Consider the following 17,403-nt stretch of genomic DNA (forward strand, 5'->3'; position numbering starts at 1 on the left):
GTCCCTTAAGCCAAAGCCTAATCCAGAGCAAGGCCTTAGCTCTCTTCAATTCTGTTAATGCTGAGAGACATGAGGAAGCTACAGAAGAAAAGTCTGAAACTATCCGAGGTTGGTTCATGAGCTTTAAGGAAAGAAGCCGTCTCTGTAACATCAGAGTGCAAGGTGAAGCACAAGTGCTGATGTAGAAGCTGCAGCAAGTTATCCAGAAGATCTAGCTAAGTAAATTAGTAAAGGTGGCTACACTGAACAACAGATTTTCAATGTAGATGTAACAGCCTTCTCCTGGAAGAAGATGCCATCTAGGACTTTCATAGCTGGAGAGGAGAAGTCAATGCCTGGCTTCAAAGTTTTAAAAAACAAACTGACTCTCTAATTAGGATCTAAACCAGCTTGTGACTTGAAGTTGAAGCCAGTGTTTGTTTACCATTCTGAAAATCCCAGGGCCCTTATGAATTAAGCTAAATCGACTCTGCCCATGCTCTATAAATGGAACAACAGAGCCTGAATGACAGCACATCTGTTTACAACATGGTTTACTGAATATTTTAAGCCCACTGTTGACACCTATTGCTCAGGAAAAAAAAAAAAAAAGATTCCTATGACTGCTCATTGACAGTGCACCTGGCCACCCAAGAGCTCTGTTGGAGATGAATGTTGTTTTCATGCCTGTTAATACAATATCCATTCTGCAGGCCGTGGAGCAAGAAGTCATTTCAATTTCCAGGTTTTCTTAAGAAATGTATTTCATAAGGCTATAGCTGCTATAGCTAGTGATTCCTCTGGTGGCTCTGGGCAAAGTCGGTTGAAAACCTTCTTGGAAAGGACACACCATTCTAGATGCCATTTATATTAGGGATTCATGGGGAGAGGTGAAAATCTCAAAGTTGACAAGCACTTGGAAGACACTGATTCCAACCCTCATGGATAACATTGAGGGGTTTAAGACTTCAGTGAGGGAAGTAACTGCAGATGTGATGGAAACAGCAAGAGAACTAGAATTAGAAGTAAAGCCTGAAGATGTGACTGAACTGCTGCAATCTCATGATAAAACAAACAGATGAGGAGTTACTTCTTATGGATAAGCAAAGTAAGTGGTTTCTTGGGATGGAATCTGCTCCTGGTGAAGATGCTGTGAAGATTGTTAAAATGATAACAAAGGATTCAGAATGTTACATAAACTTAGTTGATAAAGCAGTGGTGGGGTTTGAGCTTCAGTTTTTCTACTCTGAGTAAAATGCCATCAAACAGCATTGCATGCTACAGAGAAATTGTTCATGAAAGGAAGAGTCAGTCAGGGTGGCAAACTTCATTGTTGTCTTAGTTTAAGAAATTGCCATAGCCACCCCAACCTTCAGCAGTCTCCACCCTGATTAGTCATTAACCATCAACATTGAGGTAAGGCCCTCCACCAGCAAAACGATTATGACTTATTGAAGGCTCAGATGATGGTTAACATTTTTTAGTAAGAAAGAGTTTTTGAATTAAAGTATGTAATTCTATCACACATTTAATAGACTGCAGTATAAACATAACTTTTATATGTACCTGGAAACTAAAAAAAATTGTGGAACTCACTTTATTGCAATATTTACTTTATTGTGATGGTCTGGAACCAAACCACGGTATCTCGAGGTATACCTGTATAATTTTCTAAGTCAATATATTACTTCTAACTGTGTGCTGGGCATGGTGTTTTGGTTCAGTAGCTCTCTTAATCCCTAATGTCTTGGGTACTTCCCACTGTACAAAAACGGAGACTGAGACAGAGTGAACTATCCAACACCACATTCTTGGTAAGTAGCTGAGGCAGAATTTTACTGAGATCTTGTGCCCCACCACCTGAATTCACGTATTTCATATGTCTTTCGCTTTTTTCATAGTCACCTTTGCTGGGTTCACCTTGTTCTAAAAAGGATTTATGGTAGCTGACATAAATATAAATAACTATGATAGGATTTTTTTTAAAACACTAAGTTAATTTAAGTAGAAGAAATGAAGTGAGGGCAGGAACATAAAAGGTGTGCTGTGCTTTATCTGCCATTATAAAATGTACATTGATTTTTAACCTGCACGTTAATTTGTCTAGGCCGGGTTGCAGTATGCCCGAAATCTGGGATGTGGAAGACCCTGCTAATGCTGGGAAACCTCCCTTGTGTAACCTCTTGGTAAAGGAGTCCAAGCCTCACTTCACCACTGTCTTCCAGAATAGCGTTTACAAAGTCTTAGAAGTCATAGAGGAATGACCACCGCCTGCAGAGAAGTCCACCAGTAATGGTTTTCATGTTTTGCTAATAACTCATGCCTTGTTTTTAATTCAAATCCCCAAAACTTTTATAGGTAACTGTTTTCAAATAGAAAACGTCTTATTGGGTCAATTTGAATGTGATTCTGATTGTAAAAATACTTAAACCTTTATCAATTGGTTACTATTTCAATGCACCCCTTAAAATTTGCTATGCAAATGAGTATATGCTTGTACTTGACTTAAATATTTGTGCTAAAGTGAGCGAAGCTACTTGTATGAAAAAATATGATGGTTCATGACAAGGGTGATAGGAGAATATAGTCACTTCTGAACTGTGTGGGGCTGATTTTATAGTTCCTGGACTACTGACGCCCCTTGCTTCTTTTTCTGCCTTTTGCTCTTATCTTTTGAACATTTCAGTGCTTATTCTAAATTCCGCAGTCATGTCAGCCCCTGTCGTCAACTCCAGTAGGAGTAGATGGCGCAGACATGAGTGCTTGCTATTTGGAAATATGTTTATTTCACTTCTTCGCTATCCTTTATTCTCTGTTACTCTTGTTAATGAAGCATTTACTGCCTGTTATTAATCCAGGCTCTTGGACCTACTTGTTAGGACCAAATTCCTGTAACTACCAACCATGTGGCATTAGTGTGTATGTCTGTTTATCTGTCTCTCTTTCTCAACATTCTTTGTCAAATAAGTGCTATTTACTCATTTAGTTGCCTACCAAGTACTTATTACTGGTTTAAAAAATTTAATGGCAATTGTGTATTTTTCTCATTTTTAGTATTATTAAAATGTTTATATTTTAATACCTTTAAGCCACTTAAAATTTTTTCATGTATAGTTGTAGTTTTAAGAAAAGCTATTTTGAACAATCCCAATTATAATGCATCTAGAAACTAATGTATATTTGAGTAGACATAATTTACAGTGGAAGAGTAGACTGTAGTATGTGGTAATTTTTCTTTTACTATTGAGATATAATAAAATTTGACTAATTTTTCTGTCAAACAAGTAAATGAATAATGATAAGTGAATGGAGTTTTTATATTTTAGTTTTAAAATTGCCTGTCTTTAATAAGACAAAGCCTTAAGCCTTATGTTATAATTTTGGTTCCCAAAACCGTATCAATATGAGGAATGAATATATTCAGCCTTCCTCTTTACTTTTTTTCTTCCTTATTTATTTTTATTTTGAAATGGTTCCAAACCTGCTTTGAATTCCTGTATGAATTTTTGTTTCTTAGAAGTTAATTTCTGTGAAATGAGATTCTTCAAAACAGTGAATCCTCATAGTTCTGAGAAATGGTTTTAAGATTTAAAGTTCTAAGCGAACCGTGCCTCTGGCTGACTACACGTTTAATTACACAGTGTTCTCTTTATTAACCACAGGCAGATTAACCTCATTGTGGATTGTCCTTGAGACCTGAGTCCTCAGGGATGGTTTCCGGTGCCCAGTCCGGGGAGCCGCTGAAGAGCTGTTCTTTTTCTGCCTTCTCACCAGAGCCCAAGGACAAGCCTGGTCTGGGGGAAGCGCTAGCTTGCTTAGAGCAGACAGCTGCCAAGACAGGAGTATGCAGCCCCCCGTCGCCCAGAGCCCACCTTTCCCAGGGAGCATCCTTCCGTCCTCACGATTGCCCGCCCTCTTTCTCGCTTCCTGGGTGACTTTTATTCCTTGGTCTTTTGCCAGTTTCAGAAAACAGGGAAGCAATTAGGGAGTTGTGGATTAAGAGTAGAATTTGCGCAATGATGCAGCAATGCAGAAAATGGGAAGTGGGCACTGGAGGCCAAGGAGGACAAAAGTTACCATCAGCAGGAAGAGGGGAAGTGTGTGCTCTGCTTTATTTGCCGTTGTTTCTCACCTAAACATGTTTTGTACCTCTTTCAGTTACAATTTTTTTTAATTTAAAGTTATTCTTTTTTTTTTATCACGTTTCAGTAACTCCCCTTCTAGTAAATTCACATGTAATGATTGGAAATTCTATAAAGGAAAAACATTAAAATACTGTTACAACTGTTTCATATGCTGGTAAAAGATAAAAGTAGTCAAATTAATTTTTTTCCAGAAGACTCCTTTTGTAACATTATTTATTAATGTGACTCCACCAGCAAGCTATGATTCTATTTTAGGCCAGTCAGTTTGGAACAGAGGCCTTGGGCTACACTGCACACTCAGCCTTGGTCACATCTGGTAGCAGCCGGTGCTGTAGATTATAAATATCTTTTATGGCAACATAGAGTAGTAGTAGGTTCGATACACATGACAAAACAGTATTAAAGCTCAGTATTTTATGCATTTTTAGCATTTACAAATATTTTTGCTTTAGTATGAGGAAGGTAAGGATGGGCAAGGAGGTGATAAAAATAGCTATTGCTATGACATAAAAAAACAAAGTTGGGGCAGTATTTCTACAAAAAGATAAGCCTCAAAGAATGCTTAGCAGGAAAAGTGTGTTAAACTAGGACAATGACATGAAGGAGAAAATGAAAGGATGTATCAGGAATAAAGTGATACTGCCTAGGGGTGTTGTATTTTTATGAATTTATGCCAGTTGTTTACATGTACTATGTATGTTAAATTAAAAAAATTACGAAAAATATGGAAAGTGTTTCTTTAATTGTTATTTTCATTTCCTCGTTGACTGTGGACATGTTCAGCCTCAGCTCACTCTGTAGTTAGATCACCACGAACTGGTCTGTGGCAGATTGCAGTACAGAATCACGGGGAGAGGTTGAAGGTCCGTGAAACTCCTTAGTCCTCCTCCTCAGTGGGAATAAAGGTACTGAGGTTCCCCATACTCTTCCTATACATGTGACATTACACACTTACAGTACTTTATCACTTAAATCAAGGGACACAGTCATTCTTTAAAGCCGTATCTTGAGGTTAATTCCAGAACTGCTGGAAGCTTTTCCTCATACATTAAAACACAGTTTGGTCTCTTGGTATTTCCTAAATTACAGCTCCATGTATTTGCTTCATACAAGCATCAGCTTAATTTTTTATCTGGTTTGAGGAAAAACAATCTAGCTTACTCCATGCCTGCATAATTAATTTTTTTTTACACAGTGATACCTTCATTCTCTGATATCTTTGAGAACAGTGATTCTCAAATTTAGTGTGCATCCGAGTCACCTGGAAGGCTTCCTAAAACACAGATTGCTGCACCCCACCACAGAGGTTTCTGACTCAGTTGGCCTAAGGTGGTGCTATGATCTGAATGGTTGTGTCCCCCCAAGATATGTTGAAATCTTAACCCTCCCCTCCCCCAGGCAATGGCATTAGGAGGTAGGACATCTGTGAGGTGATTAGGTCATGAGGCTGGAGCACTCACAAATGGGATTCGTGCCCTTCTAAAAGAGGCCCAAGAAAGCTCCCTTGCCTCTTCCACTGTATGAGATTACAGCTTCAAGTTTCCACCTATGAACTCGGAAGTGAGCTCCCACCAGGTTCTGAATCATTTGTCACCTTGATTGTTGACTTCCAGCCTTCAGAACTATAAGAAATAAATTTCTGTTTTTTGTAAGATACCCAGTTTGTGGTATTTTATTATAAAAGCCCAAAAGTAGTAAGACAGATAGGGTCCCAGAAGTTGCATTCTAACCAGTTCTCAGATAATGCTGATGCTGTTCTTGCAGGGACTGCTTGAGAACCACTGCTCTAAGGATGGGAAGAAAATCTCTGGAAGACTGGCCTTTAGGGGGCGCTCCATTCCTGACAAACTGATCCCACCAGGACAGGCTGGAGGGTCCCTATACTAGGAACTGAATTTTACGAAGTCCTTTCTTTTGTCTCTTAGGGGGCATGCTTCAATGGAACTTGCAAGGAGTGAAGAATAGATAAGGTAATATTAATCATATACTAATATAGCTTATTTGCATTGTATTTGCTGAATAGGCGAGTTATGGATCATGTTAAATATTTTGAACCTGTAAACTAGACAGCTTGGACCTATTTGTTTTCAGTTCAGAGATGGGAAGAATGAAATCCTTTGACATCAAACTTTTGTAAAATTACTTTGTCTAGAAGAAAATAGAGTCAGTGATGTGTGTGGATTATAAAACTTCATTTTCCACTTTATTACTTTTGTTTGGCCCCAGAAATCCTGTCTTAAGACCAGTTAAGGATCATCTCTGGTTCACGGATCACCTATTTTCCTCTTCTGCCTTCCCTTTCTCCTTCCCAACTAGAAGTTTCTAATTTAAATCAGTAAAATTGTTCCTTGTGCAGAAAAAGAAGAGCTGCTTTTGAACTTTATTACATTCTTGAACTGATCTTTCTTTCACAATGTTGTAACAGTACAAATACATTTTTACATTCAAAGTTAAAAAGGACATTACGTTACAGAAAGGTCTTGAAAACTCTTTCCTATTACCTTTCCTCCCATGAGAGAGATTTTAAAATTCTGAATGAGTGTAAGGGTTGAAGACTTTTTCTCTTAAGATTCTGAGTCATTGTAGTGTAATTAAAAGATTTGGTTTTGTTTGTTTTGCAAAGAGATTAAGATAGTATTGATATTGGGTCTGCTTTCAAAGCAATTTTTTTGTATTCAGTTATCTAACCCCAGATTCTAATTACTTTAAATAAGCGATGTATTGTCAAAATGATTTTCAAATGAACTGTAGTGCTACCAAGTTTATTCTGTTTACATAGACATGTCCTTTTTAATTCACCATGATATAATTTCATTGATTTTTAAGTACCTGGGCTCTTTTTGCCCTGCATGCAAATATAATATCTTGAAAGAAAGTTGATTGTAGCAAAAATTAAGCTCATTGAGTTATGTTGATTGCTCTTAAAGCTTTAGTACTTACCCATTTCTAAAAAAAAAAAAAAAGAAAGAAAAGGAAAAGAAAATAAGAAATGACTGTTTCTAAGAAGATTTGGCATCAGGCCATGAAAACTAAATTTTTTTAAAAAAGGACCTGAAGGCCAGCTCTTCAGCTCAGCTTTTTGGAGACAACTCACATCTCTGGCTCTGTCCTCTGGCTGATGATGTCCCTGCTCTCAGGCCAGGCCCCATCAGGTCTTCACTCTTGGTATCTGCTTATTGACCAGAGTCCAGATTCAGAGGCCTCCCTCTTGCCCTACAACATACTCTTTCTAGTAAGTGCAATTCGGTAATCTTTCCAGCTCTTTAAATCTGTGATGAGTTTGGCTTTTTCTAACAAAGACCCCTTATGGTGGTCATCTTCAAACTTGTCTTATGCTGGAAATTATTTGGGGAGCTTCAAAAATACTGGAGCCCTTCCCCCACCCCCTAGAGATTGTGATTTAATCAGTCTGGGGTGTGGCCTAAGACTTAGAACTTTAAAAAATGCCCAGGTGACATTTTAGAGCCAGGCCTCCCTGCCTCATGTCTGGATATCCACCCTTCCCACGTCTCTGCCCCATCGGATTAGAAATGGTAAACAAGTTTCCCTCATATACACTTTTATTAATAATGATTGGCTGTTTCTGCCTTATTAATCATAGAACCTAATGTTGAGTAGACTCTCTAAGGAAAGAACCCTGTGTTCAGTTAGAGATAGCCGCCATGCCACAGTGGGCATTGTGGGCGGGAGAATGGCAGCATAGGTACCACATATTTGTAAATCCTGACTGGATTGTCAATGAGAAATAGGAACATAGTAGCCAAAAAAAAAAAAAAGGATTTAAAAAATTACTTTAGAAATCACTTTGACAATTTAATATTAGCATGGAGAATCATGTTTCTTCTCTTTGCTGATGTTTAATTTTTGTTTTTCCTGGAATATGCTTTCCTGATCAGTTTTCATTTCAAGAAGGAACTCAACTCAAATGTCACCTCCTCTGTGAAGCCTTCCCTGACTGCCTACCTCCTGGCTGAGTGAACTGACCCCACTGTCCACACGCCTATAACCCCTAAATTCCACACATTTAACATGACTTTTTCTACTGCATTGTGTCCTTTCAGACTGGACGTATATATTACTCCATTTCTAATCTACAGTGCCTCCTAGCACAGTGCCTAGCAAGTGGTAATGCTTAATGATTTTTTAAAATAAACCATACTTTATTCAAGCATGCAGTAAATTATAGATGACACTAAAATTTATTTTTTAAACTAAAAGAAATGAAAGATTATGTATTCCAGTTGTGGAGAGTAAATAATAAGGAAATGCAGGATCTCTTCAGATGAGATTAATATCATATATAGAAGGAAAACGTCCTTGGTAAATAGCTAAACAAAAATCAACCTCATAACATATCTTAGCTAGCTACCTTGATACATGAATGGCTGGGACCAGCTAACTATTGGGGAGCAATATGGCAATGACAAGACATACGTCTCCAGAGGAAGGATTCTCATTGGCCTGGATTTGGTTGTGTGGCCCAGGATACTATGATGGCCAGTGCCAGGACTGGCACATTCACTGCTGACCAGGAAGCAAGGAACTCTTGATTAGGAATTTGATTCAAGTCTGGGAGGAGGGAATTCCCAAAGGATGGGGAGAGACTCTTATTGTCGCTAGATGAGGATGTTAGACAAAAGAGATGACAGTAGTCATGCAATTAATATTGTCATAATTGAGGTGACTAGAATGGAATCCTGGGTCCTTTTTTTTTTACAAACTTTGTAAGATAAGACATCTTTCTTAATTTGAGAATCAATCTTCTTGTCTTTAAAAAGAATATGCCTCCTAGGGAAGTAATTAAAAACAGGAGCAACAGACAAACTACAAACACAGCAGGAAATTTTAACATACCTGTCTTAGAAACTGATGTAATAAACAGGTAAAAAAGTCAGTCAGGATATACATGATTTGAGTAATAAGAAAAGTAACCCTGATTTAATGGTCATACATAGAACAACTGCACTGAACAAATGGAAAATACACCTTCTCTTCTAGTGTGTGGGACATTTCCAAGAACTGACAGTGCACGAACTCCAGGAAGGCATGAATTTTTGGTCTGTTTTCAGTACCTGGCATATATGGGTGCTCAGTATTTGATGAATGAAAAAATTGATCCCACATGGGGCCAAATAGCGATGCGCAAAAAAATTAATGCTTAAACCCTTAATGTCAGAAATCAATACAAAATTTTAAAAACCAGTTTTAAATAATTCATGAATCAAAGAAGAATCTAAGATAAAAATGTGAAGAGAAATAGGAAAATGATATACTATAAACTACTTGTGGGGTATAATTAAAGTGAATCAAGAAATACACTTTTTTTCCTACTTAATCTAAAATGCACATATTAAACTAAAAATGAATTCACATGTCTGTGTTAGGAATATAGACAAAGAACAGCAGAATACCCCTCCCCCTACTGATGAAATAGAAAACAAAAAAATCCACAAAGCCAAAGTTAGTTACTTGAAATAATTCATAATCAAGAGAAAGTAAGGCATAAAAAATAAGGAATGGCAAATTACTGAAGCTGCAGAGAGTAATCAGAGGAAGATGTTATAAACAACTTTGCCAATAAATTTGAACACTTAGATAAATGGTTAAATTCCTAGAAAAATACAACTGACCGAAGAAGAAAGAGAGATTAGGAACAGCCTTATCCCCAGCAAAGGAATTGAATTAATAATTTAAAAATCTCCCCTCAAAGAAAACAACAAATCCAGAGAGCTTGACAAACCTCTTCTACTAAACATTCAAGTATTGATTATTTCAATCTTGTACAAACACCCAGAGAAAAGGAAATAAGAGAACTCCAGTTTTTAGGTGACTGTAACATTGAATACAAAGAGCAGAGTGGAGTTAATACAGTAAAGGAAGATTCCACGTCTATTACATTCACGAACAAAGATTCAAACAAGAACCTAGGAATAAACTGAGCATAAAATGTAAAAACAGTTCATCTTAAATTGACCTATATTTTCATCAACATACCATTAGGGCGTTTTATAGAGCTTGACAAGCTGAAAGTAAAATTTTTATGGGTGAATAATCAAGACATATCTGAAGGACATGAGGTAGGGGCATTTTTTTCCTACCATCTAGAAAGATTTATCACAATGGCTATAGAAGTATTGGCAAAGGGATATGGAAACTGACTAATATAACAGGTAGCTCAAAACAAACACGTGCATGTATTTAATAAATGAAGCTGGCAATTGGTTATCTAGATGGAAAGCAAATACTTAAGTTGTTTCCCTACCTCACGTCATACATAAACATAAAATTCCAGATAGATAAAAGACCTAAGTATGAGACACACTGTAAAACCTAGAGGACAGTATAGGACAGTATCTTTATGTCCTCAAGGAGGATTTCTTCAGATTACTTTGTAAAACCCCAAAACGTTAACTATAAAGGAAAGGATCAATCGATTCACTATGTTATGGTTAATAACTTCTGTTCGCTAAAAAACATAAAGAGAGTGAAATAAGCCATGATGTGCTGAAGATATTTGCAACTTGTATACCTGACAAGAGATTAGTATCCAGAATAAAGAACTAATTAGAAAAAATGACCAAAGACATGACATTTCACAGAAAAAGAAATGTAAGTGGCCCATAATTTTTAAAAAAAAGTCCACCCTATTCATAATCAGGAAAGTGCAAAATGAAACCGCAATGACAGCTTTTATAATTCACAACATTAGCTAAAATTTTGAAGTACTGGGAAAAGGTGGGGAGGATGGCATGAACTCTTCACCCCCTGTGGAACTTAACTATTTTGGAAATAAGTGACATTACCTGATAAATTTGAGATGATGCATGCTGTGACCCAGCTTCTCCATGCCTTAGATTTATACCCCAGAAAAATCCCTACACATGTGCATCAGGGGATATGTCTAAGACGTTCACTGTCAAGTGTTCATAATAGCAGAAAACTGGGAAATCACTTGCATGTGTCTCTGGAGTATGTAACAGACCGGATAAGGACACTGAGGTATAGTCAGACAGCAGGCTCCTCTTGAGTATGTCAAACAGTAAAACAGCTGGAGACAATGACATGGATGACTCTCAGGGAAATATTGTTAAGCCAAAACAAAAATCTAATTTGCAGAAGAATACATGTGATGTGAGTTCATTTATAGACAGCTCAGTAACATGTAAAGTTAAACAACATATTTTTAAGAGATTAAAACATGGCAAAATATGAAGACAAGCAAGTGAATGGTATCAGATTAGATTAGTGGCCATCTCTCAGAGATTGGGAGGCACACCGGGGTCTTCAAAATTGAAGGTTATGTTCTTCTTTGAAATTGGATAAACAGGTATGTGGATGTGATTTTACTGTAATTATTTATACTTTATGCATATTTTATAATTATTCTTCACCAAATAATTCAATGTTGAAAAAACAATCTCAGATGCTGATACACATGAAAAGAACAATCCACAGTAGTTGTGGCGGGTGGCTGAGAGGAAATCCTCAATTTCTCCTGCAATCACAATTTGTAAATAGTATTTCCCTTGGTGCCTGGCACACGATGGCTCTCAGTTCAATGTGAAGGGACCAGAGGGAGGAAGGAAACAAATGTCTCATTTAAAAGGCCAGCAGTGACCAGTTACGATGATAGAACCACCAACTATTAGAAGAAAGTGTTGGTTGACAAAGTTGAAGTCAACATCTTTTTATAAATGGAGAAGCTGTGGCTCTGAGAGAGGGACTGACTTGCCCAAGCTCACGCTAGCGCTCAGTAGGAAAGCGGAACTTAGAGAGATGCTCCCTGGATCCTAGCCCAAGGCTGCTGGTTCTTGGTGTGGTGGGAAGAACACGGACCTGGGAACACAGTGAGCGGGTTGGAATCCAGACTGACACAAGTCAGTTACATCTGGAAAGCCCAATTTCCCTGCTGGGTAAAATGGGGATAAGAAACAATCCAGTGCCACTCTGGTAAATAAAAATAATGATTATGCATATGTATGGAGACAGGATATATGTACCTTCCTAGACCTTCCTGTCAATTTTGTAAGCCTAAAATTGATTCAAAAAAAGTCTTAAAAACAAGAAAACTCAGGGTAGACAGTTTTGGCAAAAGTTTGGTTTCAGTTATATACATATGTATGTGTGTAGTTGTTAGATCGTGATATAAAATGTGTTTTTTAGGTCAGAAAAGTTTGCAAGCCACTGTAGTTAAGTTACACTGGCAAATAAAAGCAAAAGTTAATCCCACCCACCCACCCCATCCCCCCCCAAAAAAGAAAAGAAACAATGCCAGTCTCACATGGCTATTGTGAAGATTGCATGAGGTACTTACTGTATGTACAAGTTCAGTAGTCAGAGTGTAATAAATGCCAGTTCCTCCTTTACCTCCTACCGTGATAGGTGATAGCAGCGGTCGGTCGAGGAGGCTGAGATGCTGTGGCATCATCAGCCCCGGGCTGGAAGGCAACAGGCTGGAAAGAGTGAAAGACACACAGAGCTTCTGTTATCACCAAAGGATCCCTATGTGAACAAAGATTTCTGCCAAGAATCAATTTCCTGAAGCCGGGAGGCCTTATCCCTCATAGTCTGTGTGCAAAGCATTCTTTTTTATTTTTTATTTTAATAAAAGACTGACTCCTTTATTGATTTCTCCTTTCACCTGGCCTCCCATTGCTTGCTATTTCACCCTGACTTTGGAATCTTACCATGAGTGGAAAAGAATTGGCAAGACATTCCCTGCCCGTAGGCACTGTGTGAAGCCAACTCACCACAAGCACTGGGACCTTTGACCTTGGCTGGGAGAAGTGTGCGGAGGTGGGGCGGTGCCCCCACAGGGTCACTGGGAGGTTGGCTGAGGGTCCTCAATAAATGCTTAATTGGGGCAGATCTGGGTCACATTCCAGCTATGTGATCTCATGCCAATTAATCAACTTTTGAGCTTTGTAGAATATTCTCCACGACAGAAATTGTAGGATTTAATTTCATTTTTTGTTGCAATTTAACACATACATTGAATACCTGCTGCATGCCAGGCACTGGGGAAGCATTGTAGAATAAGTAAGTCACACACTCTGCCAGCAAGGAGAGCCAGAATTAAGGTCAGGGGTGTGCCAGTTTTATCCCAAGTTGACTGGGTAGGAGCACACCCGCTGTTGTGGATCGGACTGGGACAGGCAGCCTGGTTTTGCCATTCTCTGGAAAAGGTTAAGGAATCTTAAGATGACACATTCACTCTCCGGTAACACCTCCTCTGGTCAACAGCCCCCAAATCCCAGCCACTAGCGTGAGCCCCTTCTGGTTAAATCCTGAATTCGCCTTCATTTTGCAGAGCAATTTATCTCCTCTTTGCCTAACTTTATTTTCTTTTTTATTTTGGTAAGAACACTTAACATGAGGTCTGCCTTCCTAACAAATTTTAAGAGTGTAATACTGTAGGTGCAATGTTGTACAGCAGACCTCTAGAACTTTTTCATCTTGCTTAACAAACTCTATACCTATTGGTTAGTAATTCCCTATCTCCCCCTCCCACAAGCCCATGGCAACCACCATTCTCTTTTTTGCTTCTATGAGTTTGACTATTTTAGATACCTTAAATAAGTGGAATTGTGCAGTATTTGGCCTGTGGCTGGCTTCTTTCATGTAGCATAATGTCTCCAAGATTCACCCGTGTTGTCACATATCGCAGGATGTCCTTCTTTTTAAAAAGGCTGAATAATATTCCAATGTATGTATATACCACATTTACTAAATACATTCACTTGTTGATAGACATTTAGGTTGTTTCTGCATCTTGGCTACTGTGAATGCAGTGAACATGGCAGTGCTGATATCTCTCTGAGATCCTGATTTCAATTCTTTTCTCTAACCTTCTTTTGTAGGTTAGCTATTCCCAGGGGGGCTTCACATTCATAATCAACCATTTCTGTTAGGTTATTTTTTCCAACAAGAAGATCAGGAACCTCTTTGAAATGAATTCTCTATCAAGATTTAATAGTAGACACCGTTAAAAAAAAAAGTCTCCTCCCCTTAATCGTAGGGCCCAGCAGAGGTGAGCACATCAGGGTGGATTTGATCACGACCGTTTTTAATACTGAAAACCTCAGAGATTTTCTTTCTGTGCTTCTCCTCCCAGGTGTCTCCACATCCCCTCCAGAATAATTTCTGGCTGTTCCTCTTTGCTTTTCTTTGAGATCAGGAATAATTCATCCAAACATAAGGAGAGGAAAAAAGCTTTAGGGAGGAAGGGAGGAGAAAATCAATCTCCTGTCAAAATAGTCTGGCTCCACATCTGCCCCTTTCACTCAGCCTTTGCTTAAAGTGGGCCGGGCTGGTTGGGATGGGCTGGGGCTCTGCTCAGCACAGCATCTGTCACTCCCGGCAGAGCCAGGGCTGCCTTCTGAGCTGAACAGGAAAATGACTAAGTGATGACAGAGAAATGGCTGCCAGTTCCAAGGAGAACTGCCACCTGTGAGAATGCACAGCATTGTCTTTTCACAGGGTGTTTGCACAGTGAGCTTGTGCTCCCTGCAGAGGCTTACGATCTGAAGATCTGATTCCTGCACAGACGCGCAGGCATCCACTGACTCCTAGAGTTGTAGAGCTTTATGCTGGGAAAAAAGCCTTGGGAGTGAAAGGCAAGCTTTGTAGGCTGTGAAACTGGTTTTGAAAGTGTTACAAATCAAACTTGGGTCCACTCACGCTCGCTCGGTAAAGCCAATCTACCGATACTGGGTTGTGGTCAAGGAAAGTGCAGCATTTATTGTAAGATGCCAGATAAGGAGTCCAGGACAGCTGATGCTCAAAAAGCCAGAGCTCCTAGATGGGTTTCAGAGAGGCATTTTTAAAGGCCAGAGGGAGGGGAGTTGCAGGGTGTATGATCAGCTCATGCACAATTCTCAGATTAGTTGATGGTGAGGTGAGAGGGCAGTGTCAAGCTCCAGTAGGTCTGGCGGCTCTGTGCTTCGTGGTCATCAAGTAGTAACTTCTTCCATTTGGTGGAGGTTTTAGCATCAGTAAAACAACTCAGGAAATGGGCATCAGATACTGTTTTCTGGGTACTTCATTTTTCTTTTTTTTTAAATTAAAAAAAATTTTTTTTTTTTAATGTGTGTAGGTACTTCAGAGAGGAGCTAAAGCAGAGGGCATGGGGACAGGGGGACAGGGTCTGTCCTCCACAGGGTCTTGCTTGCTTACAGAGGATAGGAAATTCCTAAGGAAGGTTTTAAGAATTCCAAGGTTTGGGGGTGAATGCTGAGGAAAGAACACTGGGCTTATTCTGGAAGACTTAAGCATCAGTCTCCACTTTGACACTAATGTTCTGTGTATTCTTGGGCAAATTGCTTCTCTGAACTTTTTTACTGTAAAATGAGGATGTTGAGTGGAAAAAATTTTTTTTCAAATTGTATTTCTAGACTCCTATAGTCAGTAAGCTGGGGAGGCCTGGGCCCACCTGGTTACCTCTGCTGATGTCTAGTGGTTTTGTTTCTGTCTTTTTGTCTAAGGCAGGATACAAGGGCCTCAAGCCCTATCCCTTCCCACATTGATACAGGGTTTTAATGTTGCGTATCATGGGTTTTTTTAATTTGTTTGTTAATTTTGTTCTGAAATTAAAGTATGCAAAATGAAGAAGATGCAGTTTTATACAAAAAAAAAAAAATGGAAATCCTGGGATAAAAGAATCCTTTAGTAATGACCTTCTCAGAGCCTTTAATATGCTAATATGCACCATGACTTTCCAGGACAAGGATAATGTGCAAGTTTTCATAAGCAACCAAAAGCCCTTTAGTGGAGCGGGTGGCAGTCAAGCCACTTATGGCTTTGTTGATACCTAATGAAATTGGTCCTGGGCATTCAGTTACGCAGCTGGAGAAGGTGGGGAGAAGCTAGAGGGGTATGGAAGGTAAAGTATGAAGAGCATCACAAGTCCTGAAGAAAGTGAGTCCCATGAGAATAAAAATCAATAGAAATGAGGATGTGAATTTAGGAGAGTTCTGTGTTCAGGGTCAGTTTCTATTAGTTGATTAATCTTTGCATTATGGGTCATGTTTTCTTGCTTCTTTGCATATCTGATAATCCTTGATTAGATGCAAACATTGTGAATTTTATCCTGTTTGGTGCTGATTATTTTTATGTTCCTATAAATATCCTTGAACTTTGTTCTGGGATGCAAATAAGTTACTTTGAAACAGATCTTACAGGTCTTGCTTTTATGACTTTTTAGGTGGGTTCAGAGCTGTTATCAGTCTAGGACTGTTTATTCTCTACTACATGATTTTCTTGGATGCTCTACCCAATGTGCAAGAATTGTATGTTTTTCTCTTTGGCTGGTAGGAACAGGCACTGTTCACAGTCCTGCCTGAGCACTGGGCACTGTTCTCTAATCTGCCCCCAGCACTGGGTAGTTTGCTTAAATGCATATGCTGATCAGTGCTGTGCTGAATACCTGAGAAGGAACCTCTACAGATTGCTGTCTGGGCAGCTCTCCCCTTTGCGGTACTTGTCCTGCAAGCTCTAGCCCTCTTCATCTTTCCAGACTCTCAATTCAGGGAGTCCTTCGGGCTCTATCTGGCTTCCCCCTTCACAGGCTGCAGACTGTAAACTCTCTCAAGGCTGTACTCTGAGGCAATTATAGGGCTCACCTCATTAGTTAGCTGTCTCCAGGATCACTGCCCTTCATTGCCTAATACCCAGTGACTTGAAAATCTTTGTTTCATGTATTTTGTCTTTTTTTTTTTTTTCAGGGGCTGGTTTTGGTGGTGGTGGTTATTTTAGTAGGAGAGTAAATCCAGTTCCTGTAACTCTATCTCAGGTTGAAGCAAAAGTCTTTAATTTAAAATTATAGCAGAAAACTTAAGTTGAACATAAGCAATTGTTTTCTTCTATCACTACTGGAGACACAACAATCATAGAGATAGGAGACCCAGGGATATTTTGGAGTCCTCATGCTTGGAGGCCTTAATAAAGAGGACAGAACGTGAGGGTGGTCTGACTGTGACTTCTGTCACTCCATTGATCGCTAGGGTTGATTTGGCTGATTTGGCCCTCCACGTGCCTCCCTCCCAAAGCTGCATGCTTGTTCGAAGAGGACAACCTTCATTTATAGAGGAGAACCAGCCTTTAGTCAAGGCTATACGAGCAGCTGCAGGCCCCTGCTAGAACCTCCAGTCAAGACCTCAGTGTCCATTTGCAGGGGAACTGAGGGTAATCAAGCTTCCAAGACTGCAGACACATCCAAATGAGGTGCTGCATGAGGCAGTCTCCCTTTCTTTAAAAATAAATAAATAGGAACAAATGGCAT

At 39.2% G+C, this 17,403-nt stretch overlaps 1 protein-coding gene across 4 annotated transcripts in view; it reads left to right on the forward strand.

Annotated features, from left to right (window-relative positions):
• The window catches only part of DPY19L1 (dpy-19 like C-mannosyltransferase 1), an 84,422-nt gene extending 79,573 nt beyond the window's left edge, over positions 1-4,849 (forward strand). Inside the window, exons 22-23 of one of the 4 annotated variants that reach the window (XR_004321410.1) lie at positions 2,087-2,337; positions 3,642-4,849. Coding sequence is in view for 3 of the 4 variants with exons in the window: in XM_032483730.1 (XP_032339621.1) it covers positions 2,087-2,243 (157 nt within the window). In the remaining variant the exon portion in view is untranslated. Of the gene's footprint in view, positions 1-2,086 lie in introns of all 4 variants that reach the window. The other 3 variants (XM_032483730.1, XM_032483729.1, XM_032483728.1) reach the window with 3 other exon arrangements.
• The last annotated feature ends 12,554 nt before the right edge of the window (positions 4,850-17,403 follow it).

Source organism: Camelus ferus, chromosome 7 (assembly GCF_009834535.1).
Source record: "Camelus ferus isolate YT-003-E chromosome 7, BCGSAC_Cfer_1.0, whole genome shotgun sequence".
NCBI classification, from domain to species: Eukaryota; Metazoa; Chordata; class Mammalia; order Artiodactyla; family Camelidae; genus Camelus; species Camelus ferus.